This window comes from Haemorhous mexicanus, chromosome 7, assembly GCF_027477595.1.
Source record: "Haemorhous mexicanus isolate bHaeMex1 chromosome 7, bHaeMex1.pri, whole genome shotgun sequence".
NCBI classification, from domain to species: Eukaryota; Metazoa; Chordata; class Aves; order Passeriformes; family Fringillidae; genus Haemorhous; species Haemorhous mexicanus.
Genome location: NC_082347.1, coordinates 37381120 through 37400032, shown reverse-complemented (window position 1 = coordinate 37400032; position 18913 = coordinate 37381120). Strand labels below are relative to the sequence as shown.

The 18913-nt window shown below is 38.0% G+C and overlaps 1 protein-coding gene across 4 annotated transcripts; it reads left to right on the top strand.

Annotated features, from left to right (window-relative positions):
* TIAL1 (TIA1 cytotoxic granule associated RNA binding protein like 1) lies at nt 1-18913 on the top strand. 4 transcript variants are annotated; one of them, XM_059852063.1, is made up of 12 exons: nt 1-241; nt 6637-6733; nt 9947-10096; nt 10395-10449; nt 10760-10847; nt 12745-12820; nt 14743-14851; nt 15132-15227; nt 15312-15396; nt 15688-15811; nt 15936-16028; nt 16288-16375. In XM_059852063.1, exons 1-11 carry the CDS (start codon nt 213-215, stop codon nt 16002-16004), a joined length of 978 nt encoding a protein of 325 aa, XP_059708046.1. In that variant the 5' UTR covers nt 1-212; the 3' UTR covers nt 16005-16028; nt 16288-16375. The 4 variants fall into 4 exon arrangements, with proteins under 4 accessions (XP_059708046.1, XP_059708044.1, XP_059708045.1 ...); XM_059852061.1 differs by lacking the exon at nt 15936-16028 and adding an exon at nt 17281-18913 and having other exon boundaries at nt 7-241; nt 16288-16427; XM_059852062.1 differs by lacking the exon at nt 15936-16028 and adding an exon at nt 17281-18913 and having other exon boundaries at nt 8-241; nt 9998-10096; nt 16288-16427.

Genomic DNA, 18913 nt, shown 5'->3' with positions numbered 1-18913 from the left:
CTGAGCGTCTGGTGGCGGCCGCCATTTTGTGGTGCCGCTTCCCTCTCCCGCTCGGGATCTGCGGCCGCGGGACCTGGCGCGGGGGCGACGCGGAGCGGGGGGAGCCGGGGCCGCCCGCACCCTCCTCACCTTCCCTTCGCCTCCGTGCGCCGCCGAGCCCCTCCGGCGCTGCCCCTGGGCGCGGCTGCGGAGAGCGGCGCTCGCCCACCATCATGGAAGACGACGGGCAGCCCAGGACCCTGTGAGTGGGGAGGGGGCAGCAGGGTGGGCAGCGGGCCCGGGGCGGAGCGGGGCGGGGGCAGGGATGCGCTCCCGGGGAGCGGGGCCGGGGCCTCGGGGGGTGCCGGGGGAGCGGAGGGGGCCGAGCGGGACAGAGCGTGTGCGGCAGGGCCGGGAGCGGGGTCCGGGCAGGGGGAGCGGGAGCGGAGCGTGGCCCGCACGGAGACGGCGCTGCTCCCATCCAAGGAAAACGCGGGCGGGCCGCGGCTGGACCCGGCGTGTAACGGGGTCCATCCCTGGAGCCTCCGGGGCCCGTCCCCGCAGGTTTGGAGGTGCAGGCGGGGGTCCCAAGCCTTCCCCGGGGGGCACAGGCCGCCCCCGGGCCCCCCCTGCACGGCGGTGGGAAAGTTCTTTGTGCTCTGCCGGCGGTGGGTGGGATGGGGAGCGCCGGGAAAGCGGGAGGGATCGCTCTTCCCTCCAGCGTGTCACGCTGTGGTTCAATAACAGGGTATCGGGCCCAGCAGAAAGAAATAACTGTGTGCTGGCCGTGTCTCTCCGCGCTGTTTTGTCACTTGGTGGCTGTCATCCGTTTTCTGTTTGAAAATAGAAATTTTGAGCATTTTGGGGTTGCTGCTGGGCTCTTTTCGGCTTTGCAGATGTGGTTTTGATGGATTTTCTTTGTCCTGTTGGCTTAAACGAGGGAGGCTCGCGCTTGTGGTTGGGCACTTGAGAGCAGGGATTTTGTGCTGCTGCTGATTTTAAGCAGTTCCCAGATTTGCAGAGCAGCTGCCAGAGGGTGTTTCGGGCTCTGTGAGCGGTGCAGCGTTCGGGCTGTCCCTGGAAGAAAGACAGGCTCATGCTCGTGCTGCCCAGATGACAAACACAGCTCAGGACTGTGCAAATGAAATCTTTGTCTATTTAGCTTTCAGGACAGTAGCCTTCAGAAAAACTCTCCGAGATAGTCCTGAAAGCCACTCTAAAGATTAACTACTGAAACAGAGTAAAATATCTCATCATTCTGTTCTCACTATGAAAATGATGACTTGGCATTTAAGGCTTCGCAAGGCATTTTGTTTTTTCTCCTTTCTAGGTCTGCAAAAGTTCTTTAAACTCGTTTATAGTGTAGTATAAGTACTTAGTCCTTGCTCCCTGAGGTGCATATTTTAAGTAAGCAGATCTGAAATGCTTTTTGTGTTGGTTACCCAAATATCTGAGTTTGCTTGGCCCTCAGAGCAGACCTAGGTTTGAGTGTTGTTTTATAATAGGAGGAGGGAAAAGAGCAGAGTCACACAGTGGTTTATTCAGTTTTATTTTCAAGGCCCCTTTCTTCATTATTGGCTCTCTTTCTTTCTTTCTAAGAACTGCTAGAGTCCCATTAAGTTTAAGATGTTCTTTTAGTGCTAAAAAGTTTGGGTACCACATTGGCCATGGGTCCTTTCCAGGAACACATCCATCAAGGACCTGACTTAACCCACTTAGTTACTAAGAAGAAAAAAAAAAAATTGTACTAAGATGTCTGAACTAGCATCTCTACAGCTGCCCCAAATGGTTTATTGCACACGTGTGACTGTTTCATTTGTTTAACTAATAAACAACATGCACATTAATTTCCTAGTAGTTCTGTAGTAACCATAATCACAAAGGGTTACTTTCCTGTAATTATCTGTAGGGTTTTTGCTTGGAAGACCAAAATTTTGCTGTAGCATTTTCTACATTTTACCTTCTTGTCCCTACTTTTTATCTGAAATGTCTTTAAATTTAGAATAGCAAGGTGTGTTTTAAAGATTATTATCCTGAGCCCTGCTTTTCATATAGAGCAGTTGTGATCTCATAATAAAACTCACTGTCCCCCAAGAAGAACAAATAAAAATATTGTTTGTTGAACTTCTAAGTTTTCAATGTTTGGTGTATTTGGGGAAGGGGAGGGGGGAGAAAGTGAAGAACAAATTGTTTCAGTGGCTATTTCACCATGTGCAAAAGCACTTGATTGATAGTGTAAGCAGAACTTTATGAATGTCTTAGTTTTTCACTCCTGAAGGAACAAATGAAATCCAAAATCTGTAACTTAGGAAAGAATTTTCTTTATTTACAGTTGCAAGCCATTTTTTTTTTTACTTATAAAAAGCAAAACCTACCTTACCAGTGTAACATTGATGTCCATCTTAACCAGCTCAGAATAAGGATTGTTCCAGTTTGCAGTCCTTACAGGGCTGTTATGTTTATTCCAGTCATGACAGGTCAGTCATAAACCACTAAGAATTCAGAATATTTTCTGAAGCTTAATATAGAATGACGACACTGTTTGCATTTTTATTTCTTAATGTTATAGAAATGTGAAGAATAACCTTAGATATTTTCTGCCAAAAAACTGTCCAGGAATGGGGGCCCTTCTTCATGATTTGTCAGATGTAAGTTTTCAGCTGGTCCTAAACTGAGCTGTGAGCTTCTGATTTTTTTGTTGTTTTTTGTTTTAGTAGGACACTTGAAAGCTCTGTGAGTACTGTTGGATTTCACAGGCTGTATCAAAGTCCTGCTTTTACTTCAAAGTGAAAACTAAACTATCAGAAACCTGATGTGCTGCTAATGTTATCAGTTCTCACAGGCAGCCAGTAAAGTTGCAAAGTTGTATATTCTTGTTAAAGTTTTTAGAAATGTTTTGCGTGATTTGTAGGTGTTCAGGGACTGCTCTGAAGTCACTGCATGCCTACAGCTGCTATCTCATCAGCCTTGCTGTGCTGTATTCCAAGTCTGGAATGTGGATAAGGTGCAGGAGTAAAGCTTCACCCGGGTTCACTTCTCTTGAGCTTCCTCTCAGTTCAGCTCTGTACAGGAATGTTGTCTCCTGGAGGAGGCTGCATAGTGGATTATTCTTGGTGTCGTTTTATTTCCAGTAGCTCACAAGCACTAGGCAGAGTTGCTAGAGTTTCCATGGGCTCTTGAGCACATCAATTACCTTATTGCTTATCATAATTTCCTCTTTTAAATATGGAAACTGCCATTTCTTGTGTGGTGCCTGTGTGAGTGAGAAATCAGATTTACTATCTTCCCTCGAAAAAAGAGTTTAAAGGAGTTTTGTGTACCTCAAAGTAGTGGCTGTAAATGTCCCTTTCTTACCTCCCTGTCTAGGATGCAATACAAACCTGTTTACCTTCAAAAAGAGAGTTTTGCTGCTCAAGCCAAAGAGTTGATTTCCAAAACTCATTATGGACTGATACATGCCTCTTGTGTTCCTTAGATAGTTGTACAACATCTCTGAATTTCAAGTAGCTTGTTATTCTTTGTGTTGTCAGCAGCATTCAGAAGTGTAATAGATAAAAATGTATGTCAGGACATCTCTCTGTCTATGGGTTGTTGGGGGTTTTTTGTAGCTGCTTATTAATTGGTGTTTAAGTGCTTCAGGCTTGCAGAAGGGAGCAAACACTATTGCCTGTGTGCAAACTTTTGCTGCCCTGTCACATCATCCAAGACCACCTATAAAAGTTTAGTAAGTGCTTCTGCCTTGCTGGGTTTCATAATTTTTTAAAAGTTTGTATAGTACATCCTCTAGAATGTATCAGTCCAGAAAGGTTGGAATACAGTACAATAGCATGTTAGGAGTCTTCTGGTTTCTTGGGGTGTGGTTGTGATAATTTTGATTTCATGGAGTAGAAAAGAAGCTGCTGTTGTGTTACATCATGTGTAAATGGAGCTAGGAAGGGGGAAGGTGACCATAGGCTGGCCATGTGTAGTGGGTGATTAGCATTAGCTCAGCCAGGTTTTGTGTTTCCAGAAAGGTAAGGTGTCTGCTCCTAATGTGGTGAATATATTGATTTCTTTAGTTCTGTAGCACTCAGACACTGACACTGAAGATGTTTGCTTGTATAAAAACATTTATTCAAGTAGTTTCTAACTGTACTGAAGGAGGTGATGTCACTGCAGTCTGCTTAAATGACATGAACTAACCATCAAGTCTTACTTTTTTAGCATATTGTTTCAAATTTGTAGAGAGCTGTATTTCCATATTTTCCATTTAGTTTGAGATTTGGGTCTCTCTGAGTGTTGTCCTTGCTGCATGAACCTTTACTGTGCAGTGTTCTCAGTGGGTGCATTACTGAAATTTGAGTTTTAGCAACTTGGGAAGGGTGGGAATGCCTCTGACTAATGGTGATATTGTGCACCAAGGCAGTGTTTAGCAGATACATTTAGGGAATTAGTGGACCAGTAGGATTTCACATCCTATCTGAATCTAGCAGTCAATGTGGTCCTGATGTTTGTGAAAATGCAGTTTCATAGCTAAGGTTTATGAAGCAACATTCTCAAAACTTTCTTGTTGAAGGCATGGTGGTATCAAAAAACCACTTAGTATGTCTTAAATATTCTAGCAGTTAGTGTAACTTTTCTTACCTTAGTTGAATAGATTGCTGAGGAATGGCTTTCCCTGACCTTTTTTCTTTTTAAAATTTTTGTCAGACCAAGAGGAATTTTCCAGCTTGATTTTCAGACTTGTGTTTTCCAAAAACATGTTAATATTATGCAGAAGAGGATGATACTTGGGGTTTTTTTGTTAGTGTTAATTGTATTCCTTACTGTATCTGATTTGCAGTAGAAATAATGTGTTAATTTCATATCAGTGTTACTGTATCAGTGTGCTGTGAAGGCTCAGTGTTAATGAATACTGTTCTGCAGCATAGAGAGGGAACCAGTACTAGCAATAAACTGACCCTTTATGTTGGAATTCCTACTGGGATATACACTTGCCATCTGATTTTAGTAGTATCTTCAAAGGTTAATATTTCCACTAAAAGCTATTAGTGATTTACAATTTATTCTTGGTGAATGATTAACAAAAATTTAGTTAATATTTCAGAAAAAAGTATGGATAAATGTTTAACTACTAAGTTTTCAGGATAGAACTGAAAAGTCAGTGAGATGGACAGTTTGTCCTGTAAGGGCTCTTAGAGTTCTCTGGTTTTTAACTTCCCTGCTGAAAAGCTTCATAACAATCCAGGCTTCTGTCAGTGACTTCTGTTAATTCATACATAGTTAATAAGGATTTTAGTGGATGTTCTCTATTCAGGTGGTACTTCAGAAAGTCACTCTGGATCTTGTAGCATTGAAGTCCTGCTGAGAAAGTGCAGAATTGCCCCATAGTTGCCGAGAAGAACATAAACAAGCATCTGTTGATAACGTTGTGTGGTGTTCTAATGAAAACAAACAGTGTCCGTTTTCATTTTGCTGATCCGGATGAAAGTCCAGCTGTCAAGCACAACTTGCTTTTGAAAAATTTTCAAGGGTTGCCTCTCAGAGCAATTTCAGAGCATACCTTTAGTTAACTCAAAATAATTTGTCTGTGAGCACTAAGAAAAACTTGTTCACATTTATGTTCACTGTATTAACAGGTCAGGCTGACTTGAGTTTTCAGTTTTATGACATTCTGTAACTGACCAGAGTAAAATGTATATTCTTTCGACTTCTAAGTCACAGAAGGTTCTGCTCATCTTATTGGTTACACTTGAATTCTTTATGCCTTTGACAGACTTGTTTGTGAAGGTGAGGAATGTCCCTCTACTGATGGCTTGTGACATCTGTTGCTGTGACAAGCCTTTCTCTTAACTGATCACTTTGTTTACAATTTGATTACAAATTAGTCACATTGTTAAAAAGAATTTAGTTTTCAGTTCCTGACTTTCTCAGCCATTATTGTGACCTGCTAAATCTAGGACTCATCTCAACTTGCTAAGTATTTCAAAACTTGGAATTATTTCTCAAGATTTACAAACTAACAAAACAATCAAGAAGTCTGGGTAATATTAAAATAGCACTTCCAGAATTTTGGGGGGTATTACAAAGGTGGGAGCTGTTGAGAGGGATGCTGCACAGTGCATTCCTATGGCAGAATGCTGCATAAATTGCCTTGTCTGTTGTTGAGTGGGCTGGCTTTCCAAATGCTCAGGAAAACAGAAAAGTTGAGTTGGTTGTTTGCAAGGCAGCACAATTTGTCCGAGAGCTGCTCCTGAGCTCATGGGAGTTAGATGTGTGTTTGTACCCAAATTCAGAAGTATTTTTGATGAGATACTCAGTGGGAAGTGAAACTTAAAATATCATTGCCCAGTTGGTTGCTTGTTCTGCACAACATTCTTGAGCAATGTTCTTCGTGCTTTTGACATCTCTGTGCCAAGGAAATGATTGGCACTAGGTCTGGGTGTCCAGTGTTGTCTGCATTGAGCTTCACTTCTCAGTTGTGTGGCCAGTGTTATAATTCAGAAACCACATGAGTACTGCATTAAAACTATGAAGTAATTAGTAAATATTGTCTTTAAGATACCTGAGGTGTTTTAAAATGAGGTTCTTTATAGTTTAAGTTTTTAAAACCATAATTATATTTTAAAAGATGACAATTTCTGGTTTAAAATCTTGGTTTTTTGTTTCCTTGTGTAGCTATGTAGGAAACCTCTCCAGAGATGTGACTGAGGTTCTCATACTTCAGTTATTCAGCCAGATTGGACCATGCAAAAGCTGTAAAATGATAACAGAGGTAAGGCCTTCCACATCTGGGGGGTTGCAAATGTAATGTAACTTTATCCTAAGTTGTCCAAAACAAATGAAGCTGAGGGCTTCTTTTGACATTACTGGCAGTGGGTTTCTTTGGGTTGATTGTGTTTGGCTCTGGGGATAACTCTTTGCAGGAGAGATCCTGGTGAGTGCAATCCTGTGCTTTTGCCTGTAGCCCTGATATAGCTTTAGTCAGCTGGTGATGAGATTCCACTTTGTTTAAAAGATTGTTGCCCCCTCTTTGCAGAATGCCATTGTTCTGATGATCAGAAACCTTATTATTTCAAGTGTTATTCATGGCTAGTTTGTACATTTTTCACTTTATTTGAACATGAGCCTCAGTAATTCTTGTCCCTCTTGAATAAATGATTCTTTGCTATGGATGAAAAGTAAGAAATCCTTCAAAATAAGTTTGACTCCTCCTCAGCTTTTTCTGCACTAGTTCAAATACCTCTTGTCTGCACCAGTACAAATAGTTCTTGTCTGCACCTGTCTGTTCTTAAATTAATTTTTCCTTGAAACAAAGTGACAAAATTTCCATAGTATTCCAGATAAAGTCTTTTGCACAGACTGTTGGTAAGTATTAATGTTTTCTTATCTCCATTGTAAGTACTCTGATACCTTTATGGTTGGCTGCCATTTCTGTGAGCTTTTTGACACATCCTACAAAGCTTCTCTCTCCCTGGTATTTTTCCTTCCTTCTGCATTTGTAACTGGTCAGCTTTGAGCAGGCAGGAACTAATTTGAGCTTCAGCCAGGCTTAAGTTTTGGTCCTTCATCTCTGGTTTCTGTATTCTCTTCATAGTTTTTACTATATCTTATGCTTCTTACTAACTTGTAATTACAGATTTCTTGAGGACAGTTACATTAGTTTGTTGTCAGGATTGTTCATGACAGTATTAAAAGGCAAGTCTTGTGACCAGACTTCTTTAGGAATGCTACCAGAAACTCCCCTGTGGGCTTCTTCTCCTTTCAATGTGTCATACAGCTTGTTTATTTCTTTGTTTTTAGCTTATCATCAACTTGCTGCTTGTTTAATGACTCTCATCTTTGTCTGGACTAATAATTTCCCATGTGACACTTTTCTCTGCTGGATTGGCTTTAAGTTTATTGGAGAAAAATAACAGAAGGCTGACAGATCACAGATTTAGTTCTTCTCTGAAGAAACAGCTTTGATTGTCATGTGCTCTACAGACATAAGGTGCTGCTGCTCCCACCTTTGGCTGGGTGAGAGCTGTTAGCAGCAGTTTGGTTTCTTGGGAATCAGATGAGAAATTCCAACATTTTTATCTTGGTGAGGCTTTGTGGTTTTAAGATCTTTCCATAAGTGAGACATCTTCATGAAACAAATAGATAAACAAACATTGCTGGCAGCTGTATTCAGTCCCACAGAGGTGACTGCACTGGGCTGACCTCAGCACCTGCCGGTAAGCAGTCACAGAAGTGCAGGTGGGATTCTAGACTGTCACAGGACCTGTCCATGGTGTCCATCCTTCTACAGTGTGTGGTTAACCTCTCCTAGGGACTGTGTCATGGTTAGGTGGCTCTTACCATTGTTAGTACCACCATCACCTTTTAAAAACTTGTGATTTTTTTCATTTTAGCCAGGTGTATCAAGTCATTATTTTTCTTTTGTAGAGTATATGACATGAACACATCAAGTGTTGAAAAATTTCAGGTGTTTCTTTTGGGGGTGTGTAATACTCAGGCTGCTGGCACAGTATCTGTAGATAGTTTGAACACCTAAAGATCTGGGTGTCTGCAAAAGAGATCCCTCTCATGTTCAGACAAGTTCTCAGTGCTAAAGAAGACCTCTCTACAATCTAAAAGTAAGGCTGCACTTCAGCTGAAGCATAAACTACACCAAATTTCCTAAAGAAGCCTTAAATTGGTTTCCCAAAGTAGTGTGGGAGGAGGGGTGAATTAAGGCTTTCTTTTTTGGGGCATCTGAGGTGAGTGAGTGTGCTTGTAGATAACTTTGTGACTGAAACTTTTTTTGTGATCTCAGGTGCATTTTTTCTCATCTGTTCATTGTGCATCAGAGTCCTCAGGTAGTGACAGTGTTTGGGAGACTCCAAGACCATTTTTGGTGTATAAAGGCCTTATGATCCATTCAACTGTTGCATCTTCACAGCTCCACAAGTAGACAGAACTATGTTTAAGCTGTACAATCCATTTTTAGGGGGAAGGATTAGAATTGTTTATCAGTGTAAGTGTGTGCAGGTTGTCAGAAGTTAAACAGGAATGCTGGAAAAGGCTACAGCTGTGTTCTACCTGCGCTGGGGGAAGTTGTGAGACAGTGAAAATACTGATGCCAGGACAGTTCCTCTTTGCTAGAACCTTCCTTTTCCATGTGAGAAATAACTTGTTTAGAGTAGTATTAGTGTTTATAGAATTATATTTTATCATTTTGGTCCATGCGCATGCTGAATAGTTAATGGAAACATTTTGGTTAGAGTTTTTGTACTCATTACATCCTGGAGGTGATCAAATCCAGTGTTCAAGTTGGCATTCTCAACATCCTTTCCACTTGATCAGCTTTTCAGAAAACTCTTCTGTTCTTTGCACTTTATACTCTGGTACAGTTATTACTTCAGTGACCTCTGTCAGTGAGTATTTTTAAAGGTGATTTGTTAGGCCGTCCTACAAAAACAGGTTGTACTCAAGGTTAACAGAGTTAACAGTCAATTGATTAGTATCCTTTTCCCTCAGTCAAACTATTTGGAGTTCTCTTAAAAGGTTATTTCCCAGTTGTTTGCTATGGCATTTTTAACTTGAGACTGACACTGTGCAGGTTCCGGGTTGCTGCCTGCGGGTGGTTTTCAGTCAAATAAAAGGAAAGACTTCTTAAGTAGGGCAAGAGAAAATTGGTGAAAATGTGTCTGGGGAGTAAACCTTTCTAGCTTTGAGTATATGCATGAAGCAGTTTTTTCTTCTCTCCATTCTTCCCCCTTTTCCCCCCCCTTTCCATCCAGTTTGCAGATCACTTTTATGATCAGTTATTTTTAGTTCAGTAAACTTCAGTCCTCATTCAGAGCAAGGTATCCTTCAGAAACTGCTAGACCTTTAATAAAAAATCCATCTTAAGAATTCTTGCATTTAAGTGTAATGTCAAAGGCTATTTCATAAATCTGATGCAAATCATTCTGAAAGTTTCTAGCTGTAAGTAATATATTTTCCTGGATTTTCTTCTCAGCAACCCGATAGCAGAAGGGTCAACTCTTCTGTTGGATTTTCTGTTTTGCAGCATACAAGCAATGACCCTTATTGCTTTGTGGAATTTTATGAACACAGAGATGCAGCTGCTGCATTAGCTGCTATGAATGGGAGAAAAATTTTGGGAAAGGTAAGTTGCTTACCTGGTAATCTTAGATATAAAGAATATAGATTTGCGTGAAAATATTGATAAAACCGTTGAAGATGTTTTACCAAGATTAAATATTGATAGAATAATCTTTTTAAAGTATTGATATTAAAAAAGTAAGTCTTGTTTAGGAAATGTATTATTTGTGATCTTGTATGTATGATGGTGTTTTATATTAAATGATGATTTCTAAATGTTGACAGTTGTAACCCACCCTTGAATGAACTTATAAAATGTAAGAATTTTGTGAATTTATACTAAATCTTATACTTGTTTTCAGGAGGTCAAAGTAAACTGGGCAACAACACCAAGTAGCCAGAAAAAAGATACATCCAGTAAGTAATGTAATGCCACAGTATCACTTCTGCACAAATACTTCACCAAGTGGTAATAATTTATCATAAATGCATTTAAACATAACTTCTCTCCTTCCCATCTAGTGTTTAATAGAATTTTGCAAACTAATTCTTCTGTTTCTGCTTTACAACTGGGGAAACCGGAGTGGACAGATTAAATTGCTGCTGCTCTTCACATGGAATCCTGAGCGTTCCTGGTTCCCAGAGCTGTGTGCAGAGCATCACTTTCTCAGGAGTTGAAACTTTAGATAGCAGTTAAATATTTGATTAGTAAATTATTTATTTTCAGATCACTTCCATGTGTTCGTTGGGGATTTAAGTCCAGAAATAACAACAGAAGACATCAAGTCAGCATTTGCTCCTTTTGGTAAAATATCGTAAGTATCATCATAAACATTTCCATTATCAGTCAGAAAATGTGTTAGTGAAAATGTGTTTCTAAGTTGAAATGTTATTTTTTATCTATTGAAATAATTTTTCTACTGTTCATTTCCTTGTGGTGGGTGGGTGGGTAGTAAAGAGGGGTTGTATCTCAGTGTGTTTCACAATGTAAATACAGTAATGTAATTGTGCTCTGGTTTGCTGAAAGCAATGTGCTTTTAACCTAATTTATATGCTAATGTCCTTCAACCTTTTATTAAAATTTAATTAATGCTCTAAGTGTGATTTTTTGCTGTTGAGAATGTGTACAGAGTAGTGACTTGACAACTGGTATATATTGTATCTTGGGTGTGTTTTATGTGCATTTTTGCTGCATTTCATAGGCAGTGTGGAAAACTGGGCAAATGAAATATAATTCTATAAAGCAGCTAGTAATAACTTGGGAATGTTTTGAAAAAGCTAATACTTATGAGAATGAAATCTGGTTTTTTGGATGATAATGGGATGAATTACAATTATAATATCTTAAATGAAAGAATGGTGGCTTTACAATATGTGCACATTTCTGCCAGTTAAGAGAATGTTTCTTTAAACTTCTCTTGGACAATTCAGGTGATCCTAAATCACCTGGTGTTCTAATTGAACATATTTAACATTACAAAATTCTTGAGAGTGCTAAAGTACATGTGTCCTAAAGAGTACTGCTACAAAAAAGTCTGTTAATCTTTTATCAGTTTATCTTTATAAAAATCAAAGTTGCACATGAAGGTTTTTGTACTACTTTACAGGAATATATTTCTAAGAACAAAATTCTTATTTTTCTCTTGTTCTGTACGCATATTTTTAAATGAATCATAAATCTTATTTCTTACCTCTGCTGTTTTGTTTACTTTGCTTTTTGTCTCTTAATGTGGTAAGTAGTACTGTTTTAAAAATCAATTTAAAAAGAATAATTCAGGTTTCTGTTTCTCAATCTATATTTATACCTGAGACCTGCAGTTTTTCTAAAGTCCAAGTCACAATTAAAAGTAATAGCATTCTGGTTATTTTGCAGAATTGCTCATAAGAATGGACAGGATCTTGAAGGCTAACTGCAAGGAACTGTGCACACTGGAACTCAGTTGTAGATTTTTTCTCATTTCTATTTATTCTTATTATACATTATTTATATATACATATTTTAGTATTTACATTTTAACATTCTATATTCAGTGCAGTTCTATATTTCCAATCATTTTAACTTACTCACTAAAATTTCTGTGTAAATTTGTTGTTTTCGTACTGGTGTGCTTAGCATTGTTGTTAGTTTTATTCTCCTTTCTTAAATTTCTGAAAATGTCAATTTTTCAAAATTTACAGCTACCCAAACTCCAAAATGATGGTAGAGAATTGACCAAGAAAAATAAAGAAATCTGTTAACAGGCCATGTATGCCTTTTAATTCCTATTTTTTCCTCTTTTTCGATTTTTTTAATATTTCATATATTTTGTATCACTAGGCAGAAGACATTTAACTATTTAGAAAATGCATGGTAAATTAGATAGAATTGTTACAGTAATTTATAGAACAGTAAACCTTAGAGGACCCTAGCCAATAGAATATTAGAAAAGGAAACTTTGTTTCTCTTATACTTCAAATTTGAACATTCTAGTTATAGCCAGTATAGGTTATGTGCATAGGTTGCATGTTTATTACATGTTATTTTTTTTGTCCTACTGCTTTTTTCTAACAGGTAAAGAAGCAATAGGGAGAGTTCAGGAATGACTGTAGTTTTAGGGCTAACTGAATTTATAAGAAAAAATTATGCTCACAATACAGTGTGTGTGGTTCCTTTTAGTTTTTATTTTGCAGGTTATCAATACTACCCTCATATAGCTGTGCTTCTTTTCACAGGGATGCACGGGTAGTTAAAGATATGGCAACTGGAAAGTCAAAAGGCTATGGTTTTGTATCTTTTTATAACAAACTGGTGAGTAATCACAATGCAGGTTTAAAATAGTTCCGATTTTCCATTTTTAGTTTTGCCTGTTTATGTATTTGCTGTTTATTAGACTTCACCCAGGGAAACAAATTTACATGTACAGGAGCTGGATGTATGTTTAGGACAACGTGGGGAAACTGTGAATCATTTTCCTTAAATATTTTGCATAGGAAAAATTCACAGTTTCAGGATTTTAGGCATATAAACCTGTTTGGGTGGTCAGAAGTCCTACATGTCAGATCTCTTTTGATGTTCTGTAACAGTTACCTGGAGATGTCATAATCAGAAAAAAAATTAATTTCTTCAGATTTGCCAATGCCATAAGCTACTGCAATTGAATGCCTTGATTTAGTGTGTTTTTCCAGTTTCACTTTCTTTGTTCTGTTTTACAGCTGAAAAAGGAAGGAATAGCTGTTATTTCTTTGTACCCCTCTTCCCTTATCATACAGTTGTTTGGTTCCTGTGACCAGGGGGGAACTGTAACAGTCATGGAATTAAAGTTACTGGATTCTTTTTAGACTGAGACATAAAAACTCCAATTTGAAATTAGCATTCATTCTTCAAAGTTAATGGGTGAATTCTAAACACAGTACTAAAAAGTACTCTAAATTTTATGTCCTGATTGCTGTTCATTCCTACAGCAGCTGCACCTGTAGGCTTATGGTGTGACAGTCCTGAGCTGGTACTTTAAAGCCTGCATTTCAGAATGTATCATTCTGCTGGATTTGGGGAAGTGGGATATGCTCCTAGACTTCCAGCCTGAACCCTTAATGTGTAGCACAGTTAAGAGAAAATGGAACTCCTGCATTGGACTGGATCAGTTATGGCTTGGGCTCTGTTCCATTTTTGTCTCAGCTATGATCCTCAAGCAGGATAGCAGCAAGATTCATCAGAGAGCGTTGCCTTTCCCATTCAGTTCATTATGTATTTAACAAGTTTTAGGGAGCCAAGGGTGCTTGAATCAGTTGAGGTGTTTCATTGTCTGAGGGTTTGGTTTTATCATTTAGATTGAGTTCTTCTTTTCTTATGAGTCATCTTTTGTAATTTCATTCTTGTATTTCTGTGTTTTCAAAATGGATATTCAATATACTTAAAACATAGAAAGACCAAGGTCCTGAATTCGAGATGAGAATTCTAGCTGGGAGCAGCTCACCTTTAACTTGTCCACATTTTCTTTGTCCCTTGTGCTTGGCAGTTTTTTCCTTAAGCTTTGTGCCCCTGGAAAAGCATTTCAAATGTGCACTAACTGTTTGCTCTACCCGTCTGCTTCCAAAGCAGTTGTGAGACAAATTGCTTCTTGCAGCTGTTAGCAAACTTACCCTTGCTTACCAGATGTTTCTGCTTACACTGTGAACTTAAAGATTGTCTTCAGTTTCATGTTCAAGATAAAAAGTGGGCCTTGAATTTACATGTGTGTTCATACAATGACTTTAACATGTAGAGAGCTTACAAAGCATCTGTTGCACACCTCCAGGAAGCAAAAGAAATATTTAGTGCTAGTTATTTTATTTCAGTGATTGCTTCTGACATCTCTGTGACCTTCCCACTTTTTTGGACAGCTTTTGAACATTCTAATGCAGATGTTTGTATAGTGTATGATATAATTGTGTGTATGTGTGTACATGTATATATACAGGCAGTATATATGTGATTACAGTTGGCTTTTATCCTGTGTAAAAAATGGGTGGGAGGAAGTTTTTGCTAGATCACTTCTGAGAGCCTTCTCTGTAACAAGTTGCTGTCATGTTAATTAATGTTTGTCTGCTTGCTATGATTGTTCAGAATTTCTTACTCTTCTTAGTACTGTTACTGGTTTTGGCAGTGGACTTAACTGATAACCAAGTCTTGGGGGTAAATTTGTACATGATTTTTGTTTGAAAGTGCTACAATCTCTGTTTTAATCTCTTCAGGATGCAGAAAATGCTATTGTACACATGGGAGGCCAGTGGTTGGGAGGCCGCCAGATCAGAACTAACTGGGCAACAAGGAAACCACCAGCACCCAAAAGTACACAAGAAAGTAAGAGCTTCATGTCATGCTGTGATGTGTTTGCTGTCTTTTCACTATTCAGTGGGGGAATAAAACATAAGCCAAAATCATGTCACTTAAATCACATATTAGCTTGCCTTCCAGATCTTGATTTGATTTTTTTTTTTGGTATGTTGTATCAACATAGTCATAAAATATTTAATGTTTGTTAATAATGTGTTTGTTAAATGTGAAATTCATGCTTGTGTACGAGGTAAGTGTCTAGGTTACTGTCAGCCCACTGCTGAAAACCAGCCTTCTCTCTTTATAGACAATACAAAACAGTTGAGATTTGAAGATGTAGTAAATCAGTCAAGTCCAAAAAATTGTACTGTGTACTGTGGAGGAATTGTGTCGGGACTAACAGGTATGAAATGTTCTCTTATTTTTTATTACTGAAACTTTTTGGACACTGGGATGGTTACTAATTCAACAACATCTTATGTTGTAGATCAGCTTATGAGACAGACTTTTTCACCGTTTGGACAGATTATGGAAATAAGGGTGTTTCCAGAAAAAGGTTACTCATTTGTCAGGTATGGACAGAGAAGGCAAAATCTCTGGGTCTGTGCATGTAGTAACACTTCGTTTCTCTGTAATTTCACTTGATTGAACTTGTCCTGATACAATAAAAGCTGCCACCATATATTCATAGAATAATTTGGAACTTGTAAAAGGGGCCACCAACATTTTTACCTGAGAAGATGAATGTTGGTGAAAGCAGATGTTTTTCTCTGGATTTCCTGTATGTATGGAGTCACTGTTTTTTAAGTAATCAGGTGGAAGTACTGTAAAACATAACATTAGTTTGTTTTTACATTTTTTAGGTTTTCAACCCATGAAAGTGCAGCACATGCTATTGTTTCAGTTAATGGAACCACAATTGAAGGACACGTTGTTAAATGTTATTGGGGTAAAGAATCCCCTGATATGACTAAAAACTTCCAACAGGTAACTGTACCTAACCTTTTCTTTGTATTCCAAAAGCAATTGTGTTTATACCTGTAATGACTTCCCAGTTATAATGGCTAAATTTTGTGGTGGAGTTCTTATGAAATTCCATGTTCTGTCTCAGTTATGTTCCAGTTCATCAAATTGGGCTAGTGATTTTGATGGAATATCTGTTACTGTCTTCTGGATATGATCCAAGATAGGGAGAAACTTTGAGGTAATTTTAATTCTTGCTGTTTTGCTAACTGCAGATTAGGTGGCTGTCCAACCAAATAGTCTTTGGGGTTTCAAGCACACACAAATAAATTTTCCAGTACAAGGATCTAATTAAGTCATAGTGACATCTTATTTTTCAGATCTTGTTATTGCTTGTTTTAGCTCTCTGAGTGATATAGCCAAAACTTTGCCTTCAGCAGCACAAATGCAAAATAAACCATCTCTAGAACCTGAAGTACAATGGATTATTCTTTCTGCAGGTGGATTACAGTCAGTGGGGACAATGGAGCCAAGTATATGGAAATCCACAACAGTATGGGCAATATATGGCTAATGGGTGGCAAGTACCATCATATGGAATGTATGGCCAAGCATGGAATCAACAGGGTTTTGGAGTAGAGTGAGTAATTATATTTAATTTTTTTATAATATTCCAAGAATGCTGTAGCTTAAGTTTCAGGCTCATTTGGGTCAAGGACTGTACAAGGTTTCAAATTTTAGGGGGACTCCTGTGTGCTTAAAGTTTATGTTCAGTGCTTGCCATGAGCAGGTACTGGGGTGAGTCACTCAGACTTGTACCTGATGGCACATTTTGTGTGTGATAGAGGCACAAAGACTACCCAGTGTGGAAAAGTTTTGGGTGGTGGTCTTGTCTGGTATCTAAGTCTGTTCTGGGTTCTGACTTGAGGTGGTGAGTCTGAGCCAGGAGCCTGGATATTTGCCTACAGGGAGAGAAGGAACACAGACCCTTGAACTTGTGCAGTTTCCGAATTTGGGTGGGCTTTTAATAATGGATCTCTTGAAGAGTGAAGTCTTCAAAAGAACTCTATGTTTTAACATAATTTTGAAATAACTTGTTTGCCTAGTTCTTCATTGTCTGGTGCCAGTTAAACATATTAAGGCCTGATAGACCTGTTACTGGTGTTCATGCCCATAAGGTATTGGGTATTTATTGCATTTCTGCATCACTGATGTTGAGTTCCAGCCACCTATGTGTGTTGTCATGCCTTGGGAGGCAGATGTCATATCCAACTGGTACCCAAGGTTTGTGGGGTTTTTTTTCTCCTTTGTTCTTAAAAAGCTCATGATATTTTCAGGAATCACATGTTGTAGAGCTTAACCTGAATTACTCATTAAAAAGAAGAAATTGTTCTATTTTGATACAAGTAGTTGTGTAGGAAGTATGTTTTTATATATAATTTTTTTTAAGTTGCTTTTTCCCACTTTTTTTAACCATCCTGTTTCTTTTTAAGCCAATCTCCATCTGCTGCCTGGATGGGTGGATTTGGTGCTCAACCTGCCCAGGGACAAGGTGCTCCTGTAATACCTAACCAAGCTGGATATGGTATGGCAAGCTACCAAACGCAGTGAGCTGGGACTCTGTTTAAAAGTGTGTATTTCATGATAGGCTGCAGTTTCCAGTGACATTCTGAAGACTGGAATGTAGACAATGAAAAAAAAGAAAATATTTATTTTAAAAATGGAAATGTTTGGAACCTTTAGCACAGCTTTGCTTTGGTGAAGGACACAAATGTCTTCTAGTTCTGCCTTTTTAAGTTTTTGTTCATGATGGATATGAACATGTTTTTCTTTGTGTACAAAAATTAAAAATAAAGTCAATAAAGACAATTCTGACTACAAATTTTGATATAGTAGGAGAAATGGCTAATGAATTTGATCTTGAGGTTACCATTCCTTTTTTTTTTTTTTTTTTTTTTTTTTTTTTTTGGTTTTGTCTTCAGTGTTTTATATCATTGTGCTTTTAAGAGAAATGACGTTGAAAAACAGGGAGTTGCTTTTAGTTGAACACACATCCTGAAATAAACTGTGGACCAATCACTACAACCTGCGAGACAGTATTGAGTTTTCAAGAAACCAATGGACATAGCTCAAAGTATATGTAGGTCTTGGAATAATTTTTTAAAAAAATATTTAATTTTTCTACATGCTTACAGAAAACAGCTGATACAATGAACAGTTCAGTGTGAAATGAAAAACAGTACTGTCTGAGAAATTTCACATAACTTTTACTGTCCACATTCAGGCACACGTTGAAACTTTTCAGAGCTGGTTTGCTTGTTAAAACTCTAGTAGTTTACATTTAATTTTGAGAAGTAAAAGTGTTTTTACAAGTATGTTGTTTGTATTCAAATCAGACAGTCATACTTGGGCTTTTACATAAAGTTTGAAGGCTACACATTGTAAATATTTCATAATTACAGTGTTTCAAAAGCATGCTCAAACATAGAAGTAGCAATGTAATTATTCAAAGTAATACTTAATATACCCTACTGCTTTAAATGCAGTAGATTGACAAGAATGTGCAAGACTGACATTTCCAAAGTTGGCTATTATGTAAAGTTACATAAAGAACTATAACAAAGAGCCTTAATTTTAATTTCATAAATCTTTAATGCATCACCTTTTTGTCATTAGAAATACAAATTTTTTGCTTTACATTATTTGGTATGTAAATACCTTGGTTAACAACCTTGTAAACCTATTTCAAGGTTATTATAAGTTGTATAGTATCTTGAGTGTTTTGAAAAATCTTGATGTTTTTTAAGTCTAGAAATATTTTGCCCAAGAATTTTTTAACAAGATTGTTAAAAACATCTTATTTTAGAGAATATTCAATGTGCCATTTGGTAAATGGAGATGCAGTTGAAACAGTACACTGAGTTGTGACTTATTTTTAATTAAAGTTTTTGTCTTTATGGATGGTTTGCATGTGATGAACTTGTACAGAGGCTGGGTTGTTTGTGTACTGAGTGTGTAAATGGATAAATCATGAAGATGTTTAAATGGTATACTTGGGTTATTTCTGAATTATTTTATGGATACATTGATATAAACTGCCTCAATAAATTTGAAGTTGAAAATGAA